Raw genomic sequence first — 17,170 nt, 5'->3', positions numbered from 1 at the left:
TCGCGCCCTGGGCCAAAGGCAGGCGCCAAACCGCTGCGCCACCCAGGGATCCCGGAATACATCAGATTTAAATTCCCTAGTTCTCCATCAGGAAATCTAAAACATGAGAGTATTAAGATACAATTGTAGCTGACTAGTTCAAAGACAGCTTTAAAAAAAATCTGTGTGTTGTCAATTTTACATTCAAAACCAGACCTTTTTAACATTGTAAAGTTAGGAACCCAGCCACCTTAAATCAAAGGTTTTTCTCACCTGGGCCCCAACATATAGATGACTGACTCAAGCACTTACTGCAAAGTATTGATCAAGAATTCATTTCTAGGTCAAAGCTTGTATTACAAAGAATATGAGTAGCCCAAATCAGATCTCTTTAATTTAAACAGCATTTTATAATATCAAGAAAAAGTCCACCTCATCCCATCCTCCCCAAATGGCAAGTGCTAGTACATCTGAAATGTGGTTACTACAGCTTTACACTTGGATGCCAAAGGCAACCATAGAAGGTGGGCTGGAACAAGCTGTTTCCGTATCTGCCTTCTGCAACCTCGATAAGGCTCAGCTAATCATTGAATTCACCAGTAAAACTACAGTAAGTAATAAATATGCTAATATAAACCACAGGGACAGAATTATTAGCCCTTGAGGGAAGAGAACTATCCACAGAATTAGTGGCTTTTTCAAAGGAAATCACAAGTCATTTTTGGTCCTAGAGTCTGGTGCTCATCTACTATTAAGCATAAGCATGGTCACAATCACTACTTGACATATAACCTTGTGAAGGCTTGACAGGACTTCAGCTAAGTAAACTTGAACCTTTATTCATACAGTTGCTCTTGATCAGATTTTCTCAAGTCTAAATAAGGAAGAATTTACAAAATGCCTTTCAATTCACCCAATATTCAGGAGACCAGGCCTGTGATTGGTATGATGATGATGTAAGAATAATCAAAAGTTCATTTCTGTCAATCTTTTAAAAACTACAGGAATCTCTCTTAAGTAGCTGTATCTTACAAGATCTCCTTTTCATTAAGCCTATAGTCAATATACTTATAAGGCATACATGACATACTTGGACCATTAAGCAATGACACAGCCAGCAAACTCCTTTGCTCCAAGATTCATTTTTTATTCCCCAAAACTTGATCCTAATGTAGCGGTGTTGTTTTAAAGAACTTTTAAATTTTGATATTTTCCCTTCTTAGGCTGACAAAATCCATCCCCTATTCTGTCCTTAGATTTCAGTTGATTCAAATTATTCCAAAATGTTTTTGAAAAGGCTTGTCACTTGCTAAAACCAAATTTTCCTTTCTATAGATATAAACTGAAGTAACCAACTTTGCAATCCAAGAGTTCAAAACCTAACACAGACCCATTTTTAAAAACTTCCTTCACAGATCACATTTTATTAGGGCCCTGAGAATAACTAAAACACATAATTTCTCAACACAATTAATACCCCCATTATATGAAGGAAAAGAGTCTCTCAGTCCGCTCTCAATAGGTCTCTTTTTATATCAATTCCCATAAATTTCCCCAATCTAGCCAATTTGAATGGCTTCCCATATGTTTAAGATCTGTTGCTTGTGAACAAAGGTCTGAATATATCAATATGAAATGTACCAGTCAGTAATATACTGGGAGCTCTGTTGTAGTGTAACTCCAAGTATATGATTTGTTTCAAGAGTTGTACCTTAGGACTCCCATTAAGCAAATCTAATTCCCAAAAGTAAGAGAGGTTCCTCAATCACAATAGCCTAGAACCCAGTCTTGTTGGAGTATAATCCCCAAAAAATGGCATCAAAACAAGGGTCCCAAATACTCGACTGCCTTAAACCTGCCATTGTCTCTTAATACCACCAGTCTAGAAGTGGGAGGGGAAAAAAAAAAAACCAGTCCTCACCTGTAAGAATTTTTTACAAGTTTAATGTGGAAAAAAAAATACAAATAGAAAGAAGCTCATATTCTTTAATGTTGTACAAAAAGTAAGAGTAGAACCAAAAGTAAATTAAACATTATCACATTTGTTTACACCACTATCTAGTTCTTCATATTAACTTTACTATTCAAACAACAGAAAGTAGGTAGCAATTTAGGGACTGGGAAAGAGATAAAAACCAAAAGAACTTTTCTACCAGGTTTATTCTACACTGTGTATAGCTGTGCTCACAGAGACGGCTTCTTTTACTTCTCCACTGTGCAGGAATTCAGTTGTATATAAAATTGAACCTGAATTTTAGAAAGAATAATATCTTTATTAAAAACAGCATTATTTGCAAAGTTTCTGTTGGTTTTTGTTTTGTTTTGTTTTGTTTTACCTTAGATGATAAATTTGGAGATTTCTACCCTCCTTTGACATTTTTGGCATTTTCTAAACCAAGATACCCCTTTTCTCTCACCTGTCTCATCTTACACCATTATTAAATAATAGTGTTGTTGAATACTTACAATCAAAAAAGAATTTAAGAGTGTACATTTTGATTAATCATCCACTAACAAGTTCCTTGAGGGAAGGAAAACTTTTATACCTCATTGTATTATGCCACTCAGCACAGTTCCTGATACCTGATAGGCAGTGTTCAAATAAATGAATAATATGACTTTTTCATATCTCATACTTCAACTTTTAACCCATCAACAGACCAAAGAGGAGCCAAAGACAATGTTTGATTAGATTAACAAAACAGAACCAATTTCATGCTCAACAAGCTTTCACAGAAGGCTAAAATCACTATTGGAACTGTTTTCGAACTAATTATTTATTAAGCATTTACCAGGTGCCTGGCACTGTTCTAAGCACTTTGTAGTATGCATTTTTCTCACTTGCTCCTCACAATTCTATGAAGTGGGGACAACTACCCTGATTTACAGGTGAAGAAATAAGCAAACAGGTATAATCATTTGTCCAAGGTCACACTGCCAGAAATTATTAAAGGTGGAATTCAGGGGATCCCTGGGTGGCTCAACGGTTTGGCACCTGCCTTTGGCCCAGGGCATGACCCTAGAGACCCGGGGATCGAGTCCCACATCGGGCTCCCTGCATGGAGCCTGCTTCTCCTTCTGCCTCTTTCTCTCTCTCTCTTTCATGAATAAATAAATTAATTTTTTTTAAAAGGTGGAATTCAAATCCAAACACTGCCTGCAGCATCTGTATTCTTAGCTACTACATTGTTTTCTGATTCCTATCTATATAGGACTCTAAGAACCTCAACCAATATAAGTCAACTTTTCTAAAAAGGCATTTCTTAGATATCTGCCAAAAGCAAAACAAAAAAACAAACTCCAAGAATATAAAATTCAAGACTTAATCCCAAATATCCCAAATGACCTAAATACAGCACATTTCAAAGAGGAAAGAGAACACATTACACCAAGAAATTCAACTCTACACATTTTCATAAAGATAATTCCCCTCATTTTATTATACAGTGCTTATTGCCATGGTACCATCTCTTCTTTGAATGAAGACTTCAAACTTAACAGTGTCAAAAATATCAAATGTGGGGAAGAGCATTCACACAAATACCAGAATGTCATGCTGCAACTTGGAGTCTGGGGATACTTTTAGTCAGTCATTAATATGGCTTGACTGTGAAGTAAGAATCCATCTACGGTCTTAGTTTCCTTAAAGACCAGAATTCTTAACTATCCCTTCTCAAGCAGCTCAGAACATTTTAAATCTGGCAATTTAGATAAATCAGCCACAAAATTGTTCAACTTTCCATACCTGCTCAGAAGCTGAGGGAGACTAGAAATGATGGGTCCATATCCTGGGGCATTGTCATACAATTCAAACAACGGTGCAGCTACAAGCTTGTAATTTTTAGGGACTGCAAACAAGGCTAAAATAAAACAAAACAGTACTCATTTTCTATAATTTCTTACATAATCACTGCTTGCACTTCATTTATATACAGTAATCACCAGTTTTACATTTGAAAAACTTTTGAGAAAAGAGAGAATTCTCTTTAATACATTCTGGTTGTATCTTTCAAGCAAAGTTTAGAGTCCATGTTGTTAACAAGCAAGAGCACCTTGTAAGTGGTGGGAGCAAGGGCAGGACAAAGAACAAGGGGAGCAAGCAGAGAAGAGAAGAGCTTCAGGTTTATATGTTTTGAATTCTATTTTTAAAACTATGACAAGAAATAATTGTGTTAAAATGTACAACAGGCCTAAAGATGGTATTTAAAAAATTAATTCATCTGTCTCCTTCAAAGTTTCAGTTTATCACAATGTGAATTATCAGTACCAGAAGCTGAACAGTTATTTTAAAATACTACAATCTGGTAGTTAGGCTCCAGTTAAATTTACTTTCCTCCCTATAGCATGACTGGCACACCTATAAGAAAAACTAGTTAATTCTGGGACACACCTGGGTGTCTCAGCAGGCTAAGCATCCGACAAACATTTGATACTTGATTTTGGCTCAGACCCCTGCACTCAGTATGGAGTCTTCATAAGATTCTCTCTCCCTCTGCCTCTGCCCTCTCCCTACTCAAGTGTGTGCACACGTGCACTCTCTCTCTCTCTCAAAATAAATTAATCTTTTATTAATAATTTTAAATAATCATAAATCTTTTTAAAAAGACCACTAGTTAATTCTGTATATACATAGTATGTGTTTTTATTTTCACAATAAATCCAAAAATTCAAGGAACTTGGAGAAAACACAAATAAAAGTATTCTTGAAATTACGCTACAAAAGTTTTTAGATTGCTGTTTCAAAAACAAAATAACTTACCTTTCTCTTGAAGTTGAACCAAAAACAACTTCTTATGTTCCTTAGGTTTTGTAATATGTGCAGGAATATATGGATACTAAAAGCACAAAAGAGAAAAATTTGTATTTGCCAAGACATCCCTTATATCTCTATGCCTTTATGTATCAACTTCTCCCATTTCAGACATTAAGATCAAGTATTAACCCTCTGAGACCAAGTTCCTCATAATCCCAACACAATTTTATTTAACATTCATCCTGTGATTTCATTTATTTCTTTATGTTTCTTTCCCAATACAGCATAAACTGTTAGGAGAAACAAAACTCTTTCTAGTCTTCCCTTTATGAGAACCTGGTACTTAACAGATGTTCTAATAGATAAATGCTTAATACAACATAATGGGTAATAAACTATTCAACCATTCACGTCAATTAAATATGTAGTCACAAGATTTACAGCTTGAGGAATGTATTTACAATCCAATGAAGTCTGACGTTAAGTAGCACTTCTAATAAAAGTTGTTTTAAATGAGGTATTTGACAAGACACTCCTCCCCCAACAATGCATGACCCCAACACACATACGAGACACACTCTTCAGGAACACGAGATGAGCTATCTCAGTGAAGAGAGTCACTGATGAGCTAGAAAGAGTCAAGTTGCTTGTAAAAATGGAGAAAATATTTTGGAGAATTTAAGGGATTCTAAAGAGAATTAGAGAGGGGAGGTTGCTACCTCAGAAAGAATTCTAGCATAGCAAACTTGAAAAGTCTGAGACAGCTTACCTCTACCTCCCCACATACATTAGGAAAAATCTACTTTGGCTATGGAAGTTGTATTTGAGGGCTGGGTAATTAAAAAATGCTGAAGATGGATATAAGGGGAGAAGAGGATAAAACAGAGACAGCCAAAAGGAGGAAACATCATCTGCATTTTATGCAAGTGCTTAAACTGAGAAGCGACATGTCCTTCCCAAGACTACACAACTAAGTAGTGACACCAGGATTCAATCTCATCTATTCAACCCTGATCTAACTATAGAAGCCTGTTAATTCCCACTATGCTACCCAATTGGATGGATAGCCCAGTATTCAAGTTAGAATAACTATACACAAGAGCCATCCATAACGTATGATGAATGAAGACAATTGTCCTAGGCTTTGGAGATGCCCTAACACTCATGAAAACCAGGCACACTGGCAATGACAGATAAAAATGTGAGTAGGAGTTCGAAGAACATGGGCTAGAGGACACCTGTGGTTCACATACAACAAAAGCACCCAAACCATGACCAAATCAAAGTGACTGGCATTACCCCAATTTTCTTCTACTCATGACTATATATGTTCCTTTTCTTCTAATCCTATCTTCTCCAGTCTTCATCTTTGGAGGGTTTTTTTTTAAGATTTATTTATTTATTCATTCATTCATTCATTCATTCATGATAGACACACAGAGAGAGAGAGAGGGGCAGAGACACAGGCAGGGGGACAAGCAGGCTCCATGCCGGGAGCCTGACACGGGACCCGATCCCGGGACACCAGGATCGCGCCTCGGGCCAAAGGCAGGCACCAAACCGCTGAGCCACCCAGGAATCCCCTTAGAGTTTTTTTTTTAAACCAACTACATTTTATACAAAAAGCAGATGGTGTTATGCTCTTTTCCCACTGACACATAACCAATACTCCAAGTGTATTAAATAAACACACAACGCTTAGCTACACCCCACACTAGCAGAATCAATCCTAGGATTCAGTCAATTAAGGGAACTGTCTTAGGACTCTGGTAGGAAAGCTGAATGAGAGTATTCAGAAAGTAGCCTGGAAAACTTTTGTGTTAAATTACTGAGCTTCCAATTTGATCAAAGAATGTTCAGGAAACAAAACAAAACAAACAAAAAAAACCCCATTAACAATAACCGTTTTATGTTTGGACCAGGAACTTCACTATTTCCAGGTGAGATTATACTTTCTTAAAGCCAAGACAATTTTCAGGTACTGAGTAATAGCAACAGCTTCCACAGTGCCTTCTCTTCCTATCCTCAGCTACAAGGAAGAAGACAGACATAGTCATCCTTTGCTTGGCTAACATTTTCCATAACTCTTAACCTGAAACATCTTGCTATATATACAAAGAAGCCATCCAAGTCACAGAGCCTTGTCAATAGGATTCAGAATCTGAGGCTCCCATCAGTTAAAGGTAAGCAAATTTGAGTATCAGTACCATTATTAATCATTACAATGGATTAAAACACAAGGAATATATTTAAATCCATGAAGTCATATGACACTCTAAAAGTCACCAAAACAGATGCTTTATGTGCCCCTTATCACCACCCACCTCAGATCTCATCCCCCCCTCAGATTTCAGAGGGCAGTTGTGTTAGAAAGTGCCAGAAAGCTCCCAATTTGCTGCCACTGTCTCACTCTCTGCTTTTCAGCCTCAAAGCATTTCCAATGCCCCCAGAAAATCAGTCCTCAGACTCAACATGACAGTGCAAGGGAGTTAATACAACCCTCATCCAATGGAGTAGGAGTCTCCAGCCTTCCACTCTTCTGATGGAACAATTTTAAGGTAGATTCCCCATGGTTTCTCACAGTCCTTAGCAGGATCAATCCAATTGCCCATAGCTGTAATAAAATCAATTATGTGCCTTGCCTTCCCTTCCTTTCTTCCCTCCCTCCCTTCCTTTCTTTCTTTTGACTACTGCTGTTTCTCGTCTCCCTCTCCTATCAGTCTTGTTAGTCTACTACCTTCTGGGATCACTTCCCAAACTGTCTATACCCAAGACTTTGTCTTATTCTTTCTTTTGAATAAAGTCTTTGGAGGATGCTAATAAATTAATTGATTCTTCTGAAAAGACGTATATGTTCTTCCTACACAAATTGTACCTCAGGGTAATCCAATTGGTTGATGAGAGAAGTTTCCCTTAATAAAAAGATCACAACCCTAATGAATTAATAAACCTAAGAAACTATTATCAATGAGCTGCTAACATTACAAAAATAGACAACCAGACATTATAAAACTTCTAACGGAAGTGCAGGATACCATCTGTGAGGGCCATCCTCCAAGATGACTCCCAATGGCTCCTGTCTCCTGGTATCCACACACCTTTGTGTAGTCCCCTCCCACTATGTACAATGTTGGCCTGTGTGACCAAGCAGAAGTGATGGTATGTCACTGCCAAGATTAGGTTATACAGACCACAGCTTCCTACGTGGGCATACTCTGTCTCACTAGGATCACGTCTCTATCTTGGATCTCAAGCTCTAGGAGAAGCCAGCTGCCTTACTGGGAATCACCCTGTGGAGACAGTCTCACAGTAAAGGAGAGAGGCCTCCGGTCAACACCAGACAAGGAAATGAAGCCTTCAGTTTGACAGTGCAGGAAGAGAGGCCTGCTAACAAACACATGTGTGAACCCGGGATGGAATCCTTCAGCTCCAGTCCAGCCTTGAGGTGACACAATCGCAGGTGACAGCCTAACCATAACTTCATGACACACCATGAGCCAGAACTACCCAGCTAGACAGCTCCCAGATGCCTGACCCTGAGAAATGAAGATAACCAATGTCTGCTGTTTTAAGTTACCCACTTAGTTGGGGGTAATTATTATGCAGCAATAGATAAACAATATATCCCTATGGTGATCCTTATACTCCTCCACCAGCCAAATCTAGTCTCTTGATCTAACTACCAATTTATAGGACAGAAGCCAAAGAACTCCATGTTCAATGACAACAGGCAGATGCAATCAGCAATGGGAACACAAAGGACTTTAGCTTGTTTTCATGAACAAATAAATTACAAGGAAAACAAAAAGAGAATTAGGAAGCCAACCAGCCAAGAGACTTAAGAGACTATCCTAATTTAAACAAATAAGAAAACAAAAATAAAACTTATACTAGTCAGAGATATACATAATTAATGATATATTATGATGATTTTAGTGTGAGAATGTGTACTGTGTTATATCTTTAAAGAGATCCTTATGTTCTAGAGATGCACACTGAAATATTTACATTTAACATGATGCCTAGGATTTGCTCCAGAATATTCCAAGGTGAGGGCAAGGGAAAAGGAGTGGCAGGTGAAGTCTGACCACAAGTTGCTGTCTGTTGAAGATGGATGACAGATAATGGGATTCATGTACTTTTACTATTTCCGCTTTTTTATGTGTTAAATTTTCCTTTAAAAGAAAACAACGCTTAGCTTTTTTATTTTTTATCTAAATGAATGAGAGAGAAAGTCAAATTCTACCATACTCTTTTCAAAAGGCTGGAATTAAAGTATTTTTCTACTTTCCCAAATGCTGGCAAATATAAATGAGCACTGACCTGAGGAGGTTCAAAGTTTGGTCTCCACCAGTTACCAATGCAGTCATCAATGACCCAGTCTTGCAGGACTCCATCTTGACGACCCAGTATCTGCCCAAAAGAAATAATACAGCTAGTAAACAACTAAATATACCTACCCTTCAATATCCTTCTTTTGTGAAGATAGATTTCCTCTTCATAATTTTTTGTCTATTACTATCTGTGTTACTTGGCCCAAGACATAACTATTAGTTCCAAAATGGCAATCTAGCGTCGACATAACTATATAGGACCAACAAATCTATTGTTATGCCCTGGCCTCACATGAAAAACCAAAGGTGACCAGCTACTCATATTGCCTAATGCCATACATAAAATAGTTTTTCTAGAATCAAGCTGTAGCTTGTGTAAATCACCAACTAACTAAATTATAGAAAAAAACGGTTTCACTTTTATAAATCTGTATAGCATAATATTAAACTTATTTTAATCAAAATTTTACTCTATATGCTTTAATTGGTAAAACATGGTTCTGCAAGGTTTATGAGAAACAGCAGTTCCCTGACCCACTTTCCCCATTTCCATTGACTACTACTTTCAACTCTTAGTGGTTTTCCCCATACTCATCTCTATTTTTACAAGCATTCCCGTTTTTAAATAAACTGATTTAGTTTCAGAAAGTTGCTAAAGGGGAGGTAAAAGGAGGTGGGCTGCAATTGGAGGGATAAGCTAAATGGGTGATGGGTATTAAGGAGGGCACTTGTGATGCACACTGGGTATTATACATAAATGATGAATAACTAAATTCTACTCCTAAAACTATAAACACTGTATATTAACTAACTAGAATTTAAATAAAAATTTGAAACAAACAAAAAACCAAACTGTTTTAGTTTTAGATTTACAGAAAAAATGCAAAGATGGTACAGATTTCCTATGTATTCCACATCCAGTTTCCCGTATTAACATCTTACATTACCACAGCACATTTGTCACAACTAATGAATGAACCAATACTGCTACTTTATTTTTAACCAAAAGTACATACTTTATTCAGATATTCTTAGTTTTTAACTAATATACTTTTCCAGGCCCAGAATCTCCTATAGGCTACTACAAAAAATTTAGTTGTAATTTTTTCTGTAGACTGTGTAACAGTTTCTTAGATTCCCTGTTTTTGATAATTTTCAGTTTTGAGGAATACTAATCAGATATTTTGTAACAAACCCCTCAATTAGACTGGGATTATGAATTCTGGGGAGTCTGGAGTGGAAGACCACCAAGTACCACTGTGAAGTACCACTCTCATCATATCATGTTGAGGGCACATTATATGAACATAGCTTTTCACTGATCTTAACCTTGATCATCTGGCTGAGGTATTATTTATCAGGTTTTTCCATTATAATTACACTTTTAATGTATTTTTTTATCATTTCTTGATTACATTTTCATAAACCTAAAGAAAAAAGCAATTAACACCCTCTACTATGGGTGAGAATTTGAATTTTAAAACCATATCCTCCATTTTTTACTTTCTCTTCTACCATCCTCCTATTATCAATACTCGATTAAGTCTACATGTGGTATTTAAGTTATGACCAGGTGACTCAGACATACCAGAGTGTTTAATAAACTATAACTGCATTTTCTTACAACTATTCTTTTATTTTTTATTTTTATTCTTTTCTTTTAGAGTTAACAACTGTTTCATTCGAATTTCATTCACTATCACTATCTCATGTCCACATTTGTCCCAGAACTTAAATTTCTTTTCAATTCAAATGTCAAGTATTCTGTCAATTTCATTTTTTTCCCCCTAAGGGACACTTTCTATAATCATCCTCCAGTCTGTACATGCTCTCAGCTCTGCCTGGGAACTGGAATCCTAGGGCTTTCCTTTGCCTCCCTCCTGTGTTGTTAGATCCTTTGTATACTCTGAATCTCTTATCTTCTGACTTTTTTCTTTCATTTTGGTGGTGAATACCCCCCCCCCCCCCCCCCCCCCCGGTAGCTTCCTGAGAAAAGGTATAAGAGATATATTTCTAGAAACTCTATGTCTGGAAATAATTTTACCTGCACTTGATTTACGGTTTGATAAGACGGAAAATTCTATGACAGAAATCATGTTCTCTCAGAATTAATGAAGGCATGTTCCAAGACCTTTTAACTTCCAGTTTTATATCTAGAAAGTCAGTATCATTTCTGACTTTGATGCTTTGTATCTAACTTCATGTCTGCCCTCTTCTCTCTAACTCTGGAACCAGTTTTTAGGATCTGGTCTTTAGTGATTTAAACTTACTGATTTAAACTTCTAACATTCATTATAGAGAGCAGGCCGATAGGTCTTTCGATCTGAAAACTCATGCTTTTTAAGTTTGGGCAATTTTCTTGAATTATTGCTTTGATATTCTTTCTCTCACTATCTATAATCTATTTTGGTCCTTCTAGAATGATCCACTAATTTTCTTTTTTTTCACCTGTTTTACCTTTTCATCCTACTTTCTAGATTTCCTCAAGTCAATCTTTTAATCCTCTACTGAATGTTTTGTTTCTAACATTTTTTTTAATACTCATGGGTTCTTTCTTATTGGCTGAATAGTCCTTTTTACAGCCCAATTTCTTTCATCACACCAAGAATATTAATCGTGATTTTACGGATTGCTGAATTTTGTTTCTGTTGAATTCCACTTCTTTTTGTCTTTTTCTTGTTAAGATACTTTCTCCAAAAGCCTGGCTCACAATTAAGGGTAAAGCAGTAAGATGCTCAGCTGTCACCTCTGAGTGATAGGACCACACTATACTTTGGGAAGATTCCCAATTATGATCATCTGGAGAGGGGATTTTTGGACTGGTCACTTTCTCCAGAAACAAAACCTCCAGCCGTCAGCCTGGGGTATATAGGCCTACTTGTCACAGTTCTATCAGAGTAGTAGAAGTCTCACTATTCAGGATGTAAACTCTCATGTATTCTCATCCCTTCTACTTCTTCATTCTTCATGTTCTCTGAGTCAATCTCTACTAACACTCGATCACCAGCCAGTCTTTAACTGGAAGACAATCTAGACATAGAAATACAGACTGTCAATCAATCCAGTTTCTAGTCCATGCATGCCCCGTTTCATGGGCACCTGGCACTTCCAATTCCTTAGCTCTTCTGGCATTATACAGTGCTAGGTCCTGGACTACCCTCCTGCTGGGCTGAGGTTTCTGCTAAGTCAGATGTGATTTGCCCATCTGTTTTCTAGCTTCTAAAAATCCTTTTTTTGTAATTTGTCGCATCTTATACTCCTTCAATCCCACTGAATTTCTATCTTTTAAAAACCCCTTTACTTCCTTTTTGGCAGATTCTTGAGAAGCAGCTGAGTTAAGCAAGTAAGTTCAATCAACCACATGTAAATGGAAGTACAAGCACAGCACAATATTTAGAAGTTATAAGGTACTTAAAAAAATACTGGAAATTGAATTTAAGTTTAAAAATATGAAAAAAATACTGAAAAGATAAACCAATATGTCAAAGTAGCAGAATTGCAGGTGATTTTAGTTTTGTTTCTCCTCCTGCTTTTCTGTATTTGCCAAGGGTTTTGTACACAATGTGTGTTAGTTTTGTAATTAAAGAGGGAAGGATTTGTGCTAAAAAAGAAAAATAATAATACAAACAACCTGCAATCTCAAAACCTCAGGCATCTATGCATTTGGCCTCAAGTCTTTAGAGACATACATTACAGTGACTTTTAAAAGGTAGTACAATTTGCATAAAGCCTAAAAGATATGTGCAAAAATGAAGAGGTATTAAAAGGAATCAGTCTTGCCAAAACCCCATAGCAGCCTACACCGCAACAAAATTAAAGTACATTCCAATCTCCAGCTCCATGACATAGATGTAAATATCAAGCAAGTTACTTGAACTCTCTGTGCCCAGTATCCCAAACGGTAAATTGGGACTAATAACAGTACTTCTCCCTAGGGCTGTTGTGATAGTTGAAGGAGCTACTGCCTGTAAAGCACTCAGAACAGTGCCTAGTACAGTAAGTACTCAATGAATGTTGGCTTTTATTAACCATTATTGTTACACCAACACTTCAATGTAAAAAAAGGTTAAGTACAAGTTCAAACTGCAGAAAATAAACATAGTACTAACACTTTGTTCTTAAGTTTTATTTATTGAAAACTAGTCAAAATAAATTTAAAAAATAAAAAGATAAAAAGCCTAGTTATCCATTCAGTTGTTGCATGTTCAGATAGGCAAGGATAAAACCGCCAAAGTGGTTAAATGGAGAAATACCTCGGTCATTAAGCGTTTTAGTCCTTCAACTTCATCTTCTCCTGGGTTAAGCTCACCACCAGGTCTGTATAAAGGTTAAGAATTTCAGCTTTCAACTTAATACAATTTTAGGATAACAGGAACAAGACAATAATAGTCATCTCTATCATGTAACTGAATAACACATATTTCAATGTCACATAAGGCAATCAAACAAACAAATGTCAAAGGGAGGGGGAAGAATGTACTAGAAAGTTGAATTCATAATATTACTTCACCAGACTAACCATACACAAACCTTAGTTTTAAACAAACAAGATAAGTAACGTAACAATTTCTGTCACCAGTCTATCCCAATCTTTTCTCTCTGGAAGGTGCCTGGTCATAATGGATTCTAGAAATGCCCAAAGAAGCAATAGACCACATTCTTTAGGTCTGAAGAATGAGACATTCCTCAAGAATTTCAATCTAAGGACTTGAGTCCTCTCTTTGTGGTACACATAATCTGGTCAAACAACTATGCACTACATGTATAATATGGAGGTATGTATGAGTTTAAATGATAAAAATAAACAGTTACCTATAAAAATGTAAGTTATTTTAAGAATGGGAAACACCATTCATCCTAAGAAAGAAATACCAATTGTTCTTAATAATGCTACAATGACATTTAGAAACTGAAGTTGGACTAATTTGCTTCATGGGGTTTCTATCAGGCTCAGTTACTAACAACAAATACAGAAACATGCAGATTGCCAGTTAGGCACTAAATGAGCACTATGCTGGAGAAAAAAAAGGACTTATGATTTTCTCTTTCTAAAGACTCCATTAACAGCAGTGTTTATAGAAATAAACGACTAAAATCTGAAATTGTCTTCCAAACCTGCATAAAACAGCAATCCTATTAAAAGTTGTCTAGCTGTTAATTTCCAGTGACACTTACAATTTGAAGAAAGTTGTTCCCAGTTGTAGCAGTAACACATGTGGTAGCCGGTGCTCATGTACAATCAGAACCCCTTCTACAGTTCTTCTCATTCCAATTTTATCAAATTCCTCCCTCATGCGCTGAAATCTGGCTGCAACAGAGCTGTCCTTCTCATAGAGGGGCTCTTTTGTACCAAAAGTATAATTGGTAAGAGGGTACCTGTGATCCAAAACAAATATCTAACATGAGAACCGAAGACCATAATTTACCAAGACAGATACCAACTACATGTAAGAAACCATGGTAAAAAAAAAAAAAAAAAATGCACATAATGTACTCAGAGACACACATTTTGTCCAAAGTTACACAACTAGTTAATGCAACAACAGAGATTAGAATCCAGCTCTTTGGACAGAGCTTCCATTACATCAAACTGCTACATTACACATTAGTTTTCAAGTATAGATAATACCACCCTTAAGGCCCTCAAATGCTTAGATAAGTGGCTATCTTATTATTATTATTATCTGGTAATCCTCTGGTTTTAGATCACGGCTGCTAGACTAACACTGCCAACCTGGCTAATGCCTAATGCCCCCTCGGGTTCTTCTCACCTAATCAGAAAGTCTATTAATTATGGGTGCTAAAGACTAATCTTTTTCTACAAGGTGAGCCACCACCTTCCATCATCTCTTCAGTTATTTTTCTCCCAACTATCCTCAGACTTTTCTAGCACAATCCTTTCCTCCTCAGATGAACTTTTCTTTGCTCTCTAAATAAACCTTAACTTTCTGCATGTATTCTGTCCAGTATCTTTATTCTTCCCTTCTTGTCATTCAAATCCTTTGCCCACCATATCTAATCTGAATATTTTCTCCTCCTTTATCAAGAATTCAGAAATAGCTCACATTAAGACAGCTTTCATGTTGCCAGTAAAAATCAAATTTTTCCTTATAGCTAAAAATCCCATATTTATATTTAATCACACATACCACCTTGTAACCCCCCAATCATAACCCTTACGATAAGAGTTGATTATAAGTCTTTGAGTAAGAACACTTTGACACCTGCCTATCCACTATTAAAATGACTTAACATTAAAAGCCAACAACTATATAATTAATCCACTTAGCTATTTTTAAAAGAGAAGTAAATCAAGGTTGTCAAAACTTAACACGAAGGCCAGATTCTAGGCACGAATGAAGCAGCTCGAAAATAACTAACATATACCATTTCCAGGATGCTTTAAAGAATTTAAGGATTTTCCCAGTACATCCAACGCTGAAATCTGACACATCACTAGCAGCAACAATTTCACACAGTACTATGTGCCAGGCAATTTTTTATGTATTAGCATATTGTTCTTACAACTTGAGTTAGAATTAAGAATAGCTGTATGTATCTATACTGCAAAGCCAGCTCTCATATTGATAAAGAGATGCCATCAAAATGAGATGTAAGAATGTTCAGATATGAAATCAGAGTGCCAGCTGAGGCGTGCATTTTATTCCCATCACACTGTGAGCTAACTTTGAAAAGCACAGAGTACCTTAACTTCCTCACCACTGCACATCCAGCGTTATGCCCAGTGCTTGGTACAAAGTAGGCATTCATGCAGTACTTCCCAAAAGAAAGTACAGTAGGGGAGAAAGGACTTGTTTTCAAGTTAGGTTATGATTCACCCAGATGAACTGAGTTAACAACAGTGATTTTTCTTTTTTTTTTTTTTTCTGAATGCTGTAGTTATACAGAGAGGAAATGTTCTGTAAATTGATCAACCCATAACTTTAATGGACCAAAAATAAAAACATTTCACCAAATTAATTCTACATAGTAACTTGATACAAATCGATCCAATAATGAAGTTAAATCAAGGGAAACCCACAAGCCCTAGTTCTAATTAGCACTCAAAGTAATCTTTGCTGTGCTGTCACATTTTTAAAAAAGCATTTTCTTTTTCTGCTTCGTGGAAATCTTATGAAGATGTTTTAAAGAAGAGACATGAAATTAAACTGGTATTATGTTAATGTAATAGCTAGAGATACTAACTTGTATATACGCATGTATCTAGCTACCAGATTTCATAAACTCTACATTTTTATTATCTAAATTTCCACGCCAGCACCTGTTTTGCCAAATAAAGCATAAAAACAACCATCTCTTCGATTTCAAATCGCTTCTGAAGGGGAAAGGTTCATTTACTTGAAAGTAAAATAGAGTGACATCAAAAGTTTCTCATGGAAACACCAGATCAGTAAACCCCTGCACCTTTTAAACACCGACCAGCATAAACTGGCCACTTTCTTCCAACAAGGTCAGCACCACGGTGCCTCACAAACTCTCAGAAATGATTTGGGGGGGGGGGGGAGCAGCAGCAGCATAATGACAGTCTCTTGAGCAAGGCAGAGCCCCAATGCCAATTACCTGACGCAGCGAGACAACTTTTGAGAATGGCATCGAAATACAGCAGCTTGAAGGGTTCGAACAGAAAAGTATTGAAAATAAAGCTCCAGCCCTCAAGGGGTTCTCTGGGGCTACGCTGGTCCCCTTCCGGTCGGAATGGAAGCCCAAGGGTGGCAGTCTCCACCCCCCTCGCTGGGGTGCCCGGCGGCCGTCACTGGGCCGGAGAAGACGGGAATGCACAGGGTAAGCCGGACAGCCCCGAGAACTTGGGTCAGATGTGGTGTATTCTGGAGCTCAAATACCAACCAACTAAGCCGTCACGAGGGGAGAAACAAACCGAAAAACCTAGACCTACCTGTGATAGCTAGCTCTCGAAAGCTCACTGCTACAGCAAAGTGAGAGCTGCAAACACGATACGTGGTACCATTCATACCAGATAAAAACACACACGCGATGTGAAAACATAAACGCGGGGCAGAAAGAGCAGCTCCGCAGCTGGTTCTCTCTGCAGACGTGGGGAAGGGGCGGGTCCAAAGCAGACCTG

General features: G+C 37.1%; 1 protein-coding gene across 1 annotated transcript; it reads right to left on the bottom strand.

Moving 5' to 3' along the window:
- Positions 1-1,903: 1,903 nt before the first annotated feature.
- Positions 1,904-17,136, bottom strand: NUDT21 (nudix hydrolase 21). The gene is made up of 7 exons (XM_038531016.1): positions 16,982-17,136; positions 14,242-14,442; positions 13,320-13,383; positions 9,056-9,145; positions 4,739-4,814; positions 3,725-3,839; positions 1,904-2,226 (listed from the first exon to the last, which is right to left on the bottom strand). Exons 1-7 carry the CDS (start codon positions 17,089-17,091, stop codon positions 2,205-2,207), a joined length of 678 nt encoding a protein of 225 aa, XP_038386944.1. The 5' UTR covers positions 17,092-17,136; the 3' UTR covers positions 1,904-2,204.
- Positions 17,137-17,170: the final 34 nt, after the last annotated feature.

This window comes from Canis lupus, chromosome 2 (assembly GCF_011100685.1).
Source record: "Canis lupus familiaris isolate Mischka breed German Shepherd chromosome 2, alternate assembly UU_Cfam_GSD_1.0, whole genome shotgun sequence".
Taxonomy (NCBI): Eukaryota; Metazoa; Chordata; class Mammalia; order Carnivora; family Canidae; genus Canis; species Canis lupus.
This window is presented reverse-complemented; position numbering and strand designations above follow the sequence as displayed.

What these genes read in the sequence shown, in the direction of transcription:
- NUDT21 (XM_038531016.1), bottom strand. Translation starts at nt 17,091, where the DNA reads ATGTTTTCACATCGCGTGTGTGTTTTTATCTGGTATGAATGGTACCAC. An exon ending in TAAAACGCTTAATGACCGAG is followed by an intron (nt 9,146 to 13,319) that starts GTATTTCTCCAT and finishes TCTTTTGGGCAG; the next exon opens with ATACTGGGTCGTCAAGATGG. An exon ending in CAAACTTTGAACCTCCTCAG is followed by an intron (nt 4,815 to 9,055) that starts GTCAGTGCTCAT and finishes TTGTGCTTTTAG; the next exon opens with TATCCATATATTCCTGCACA.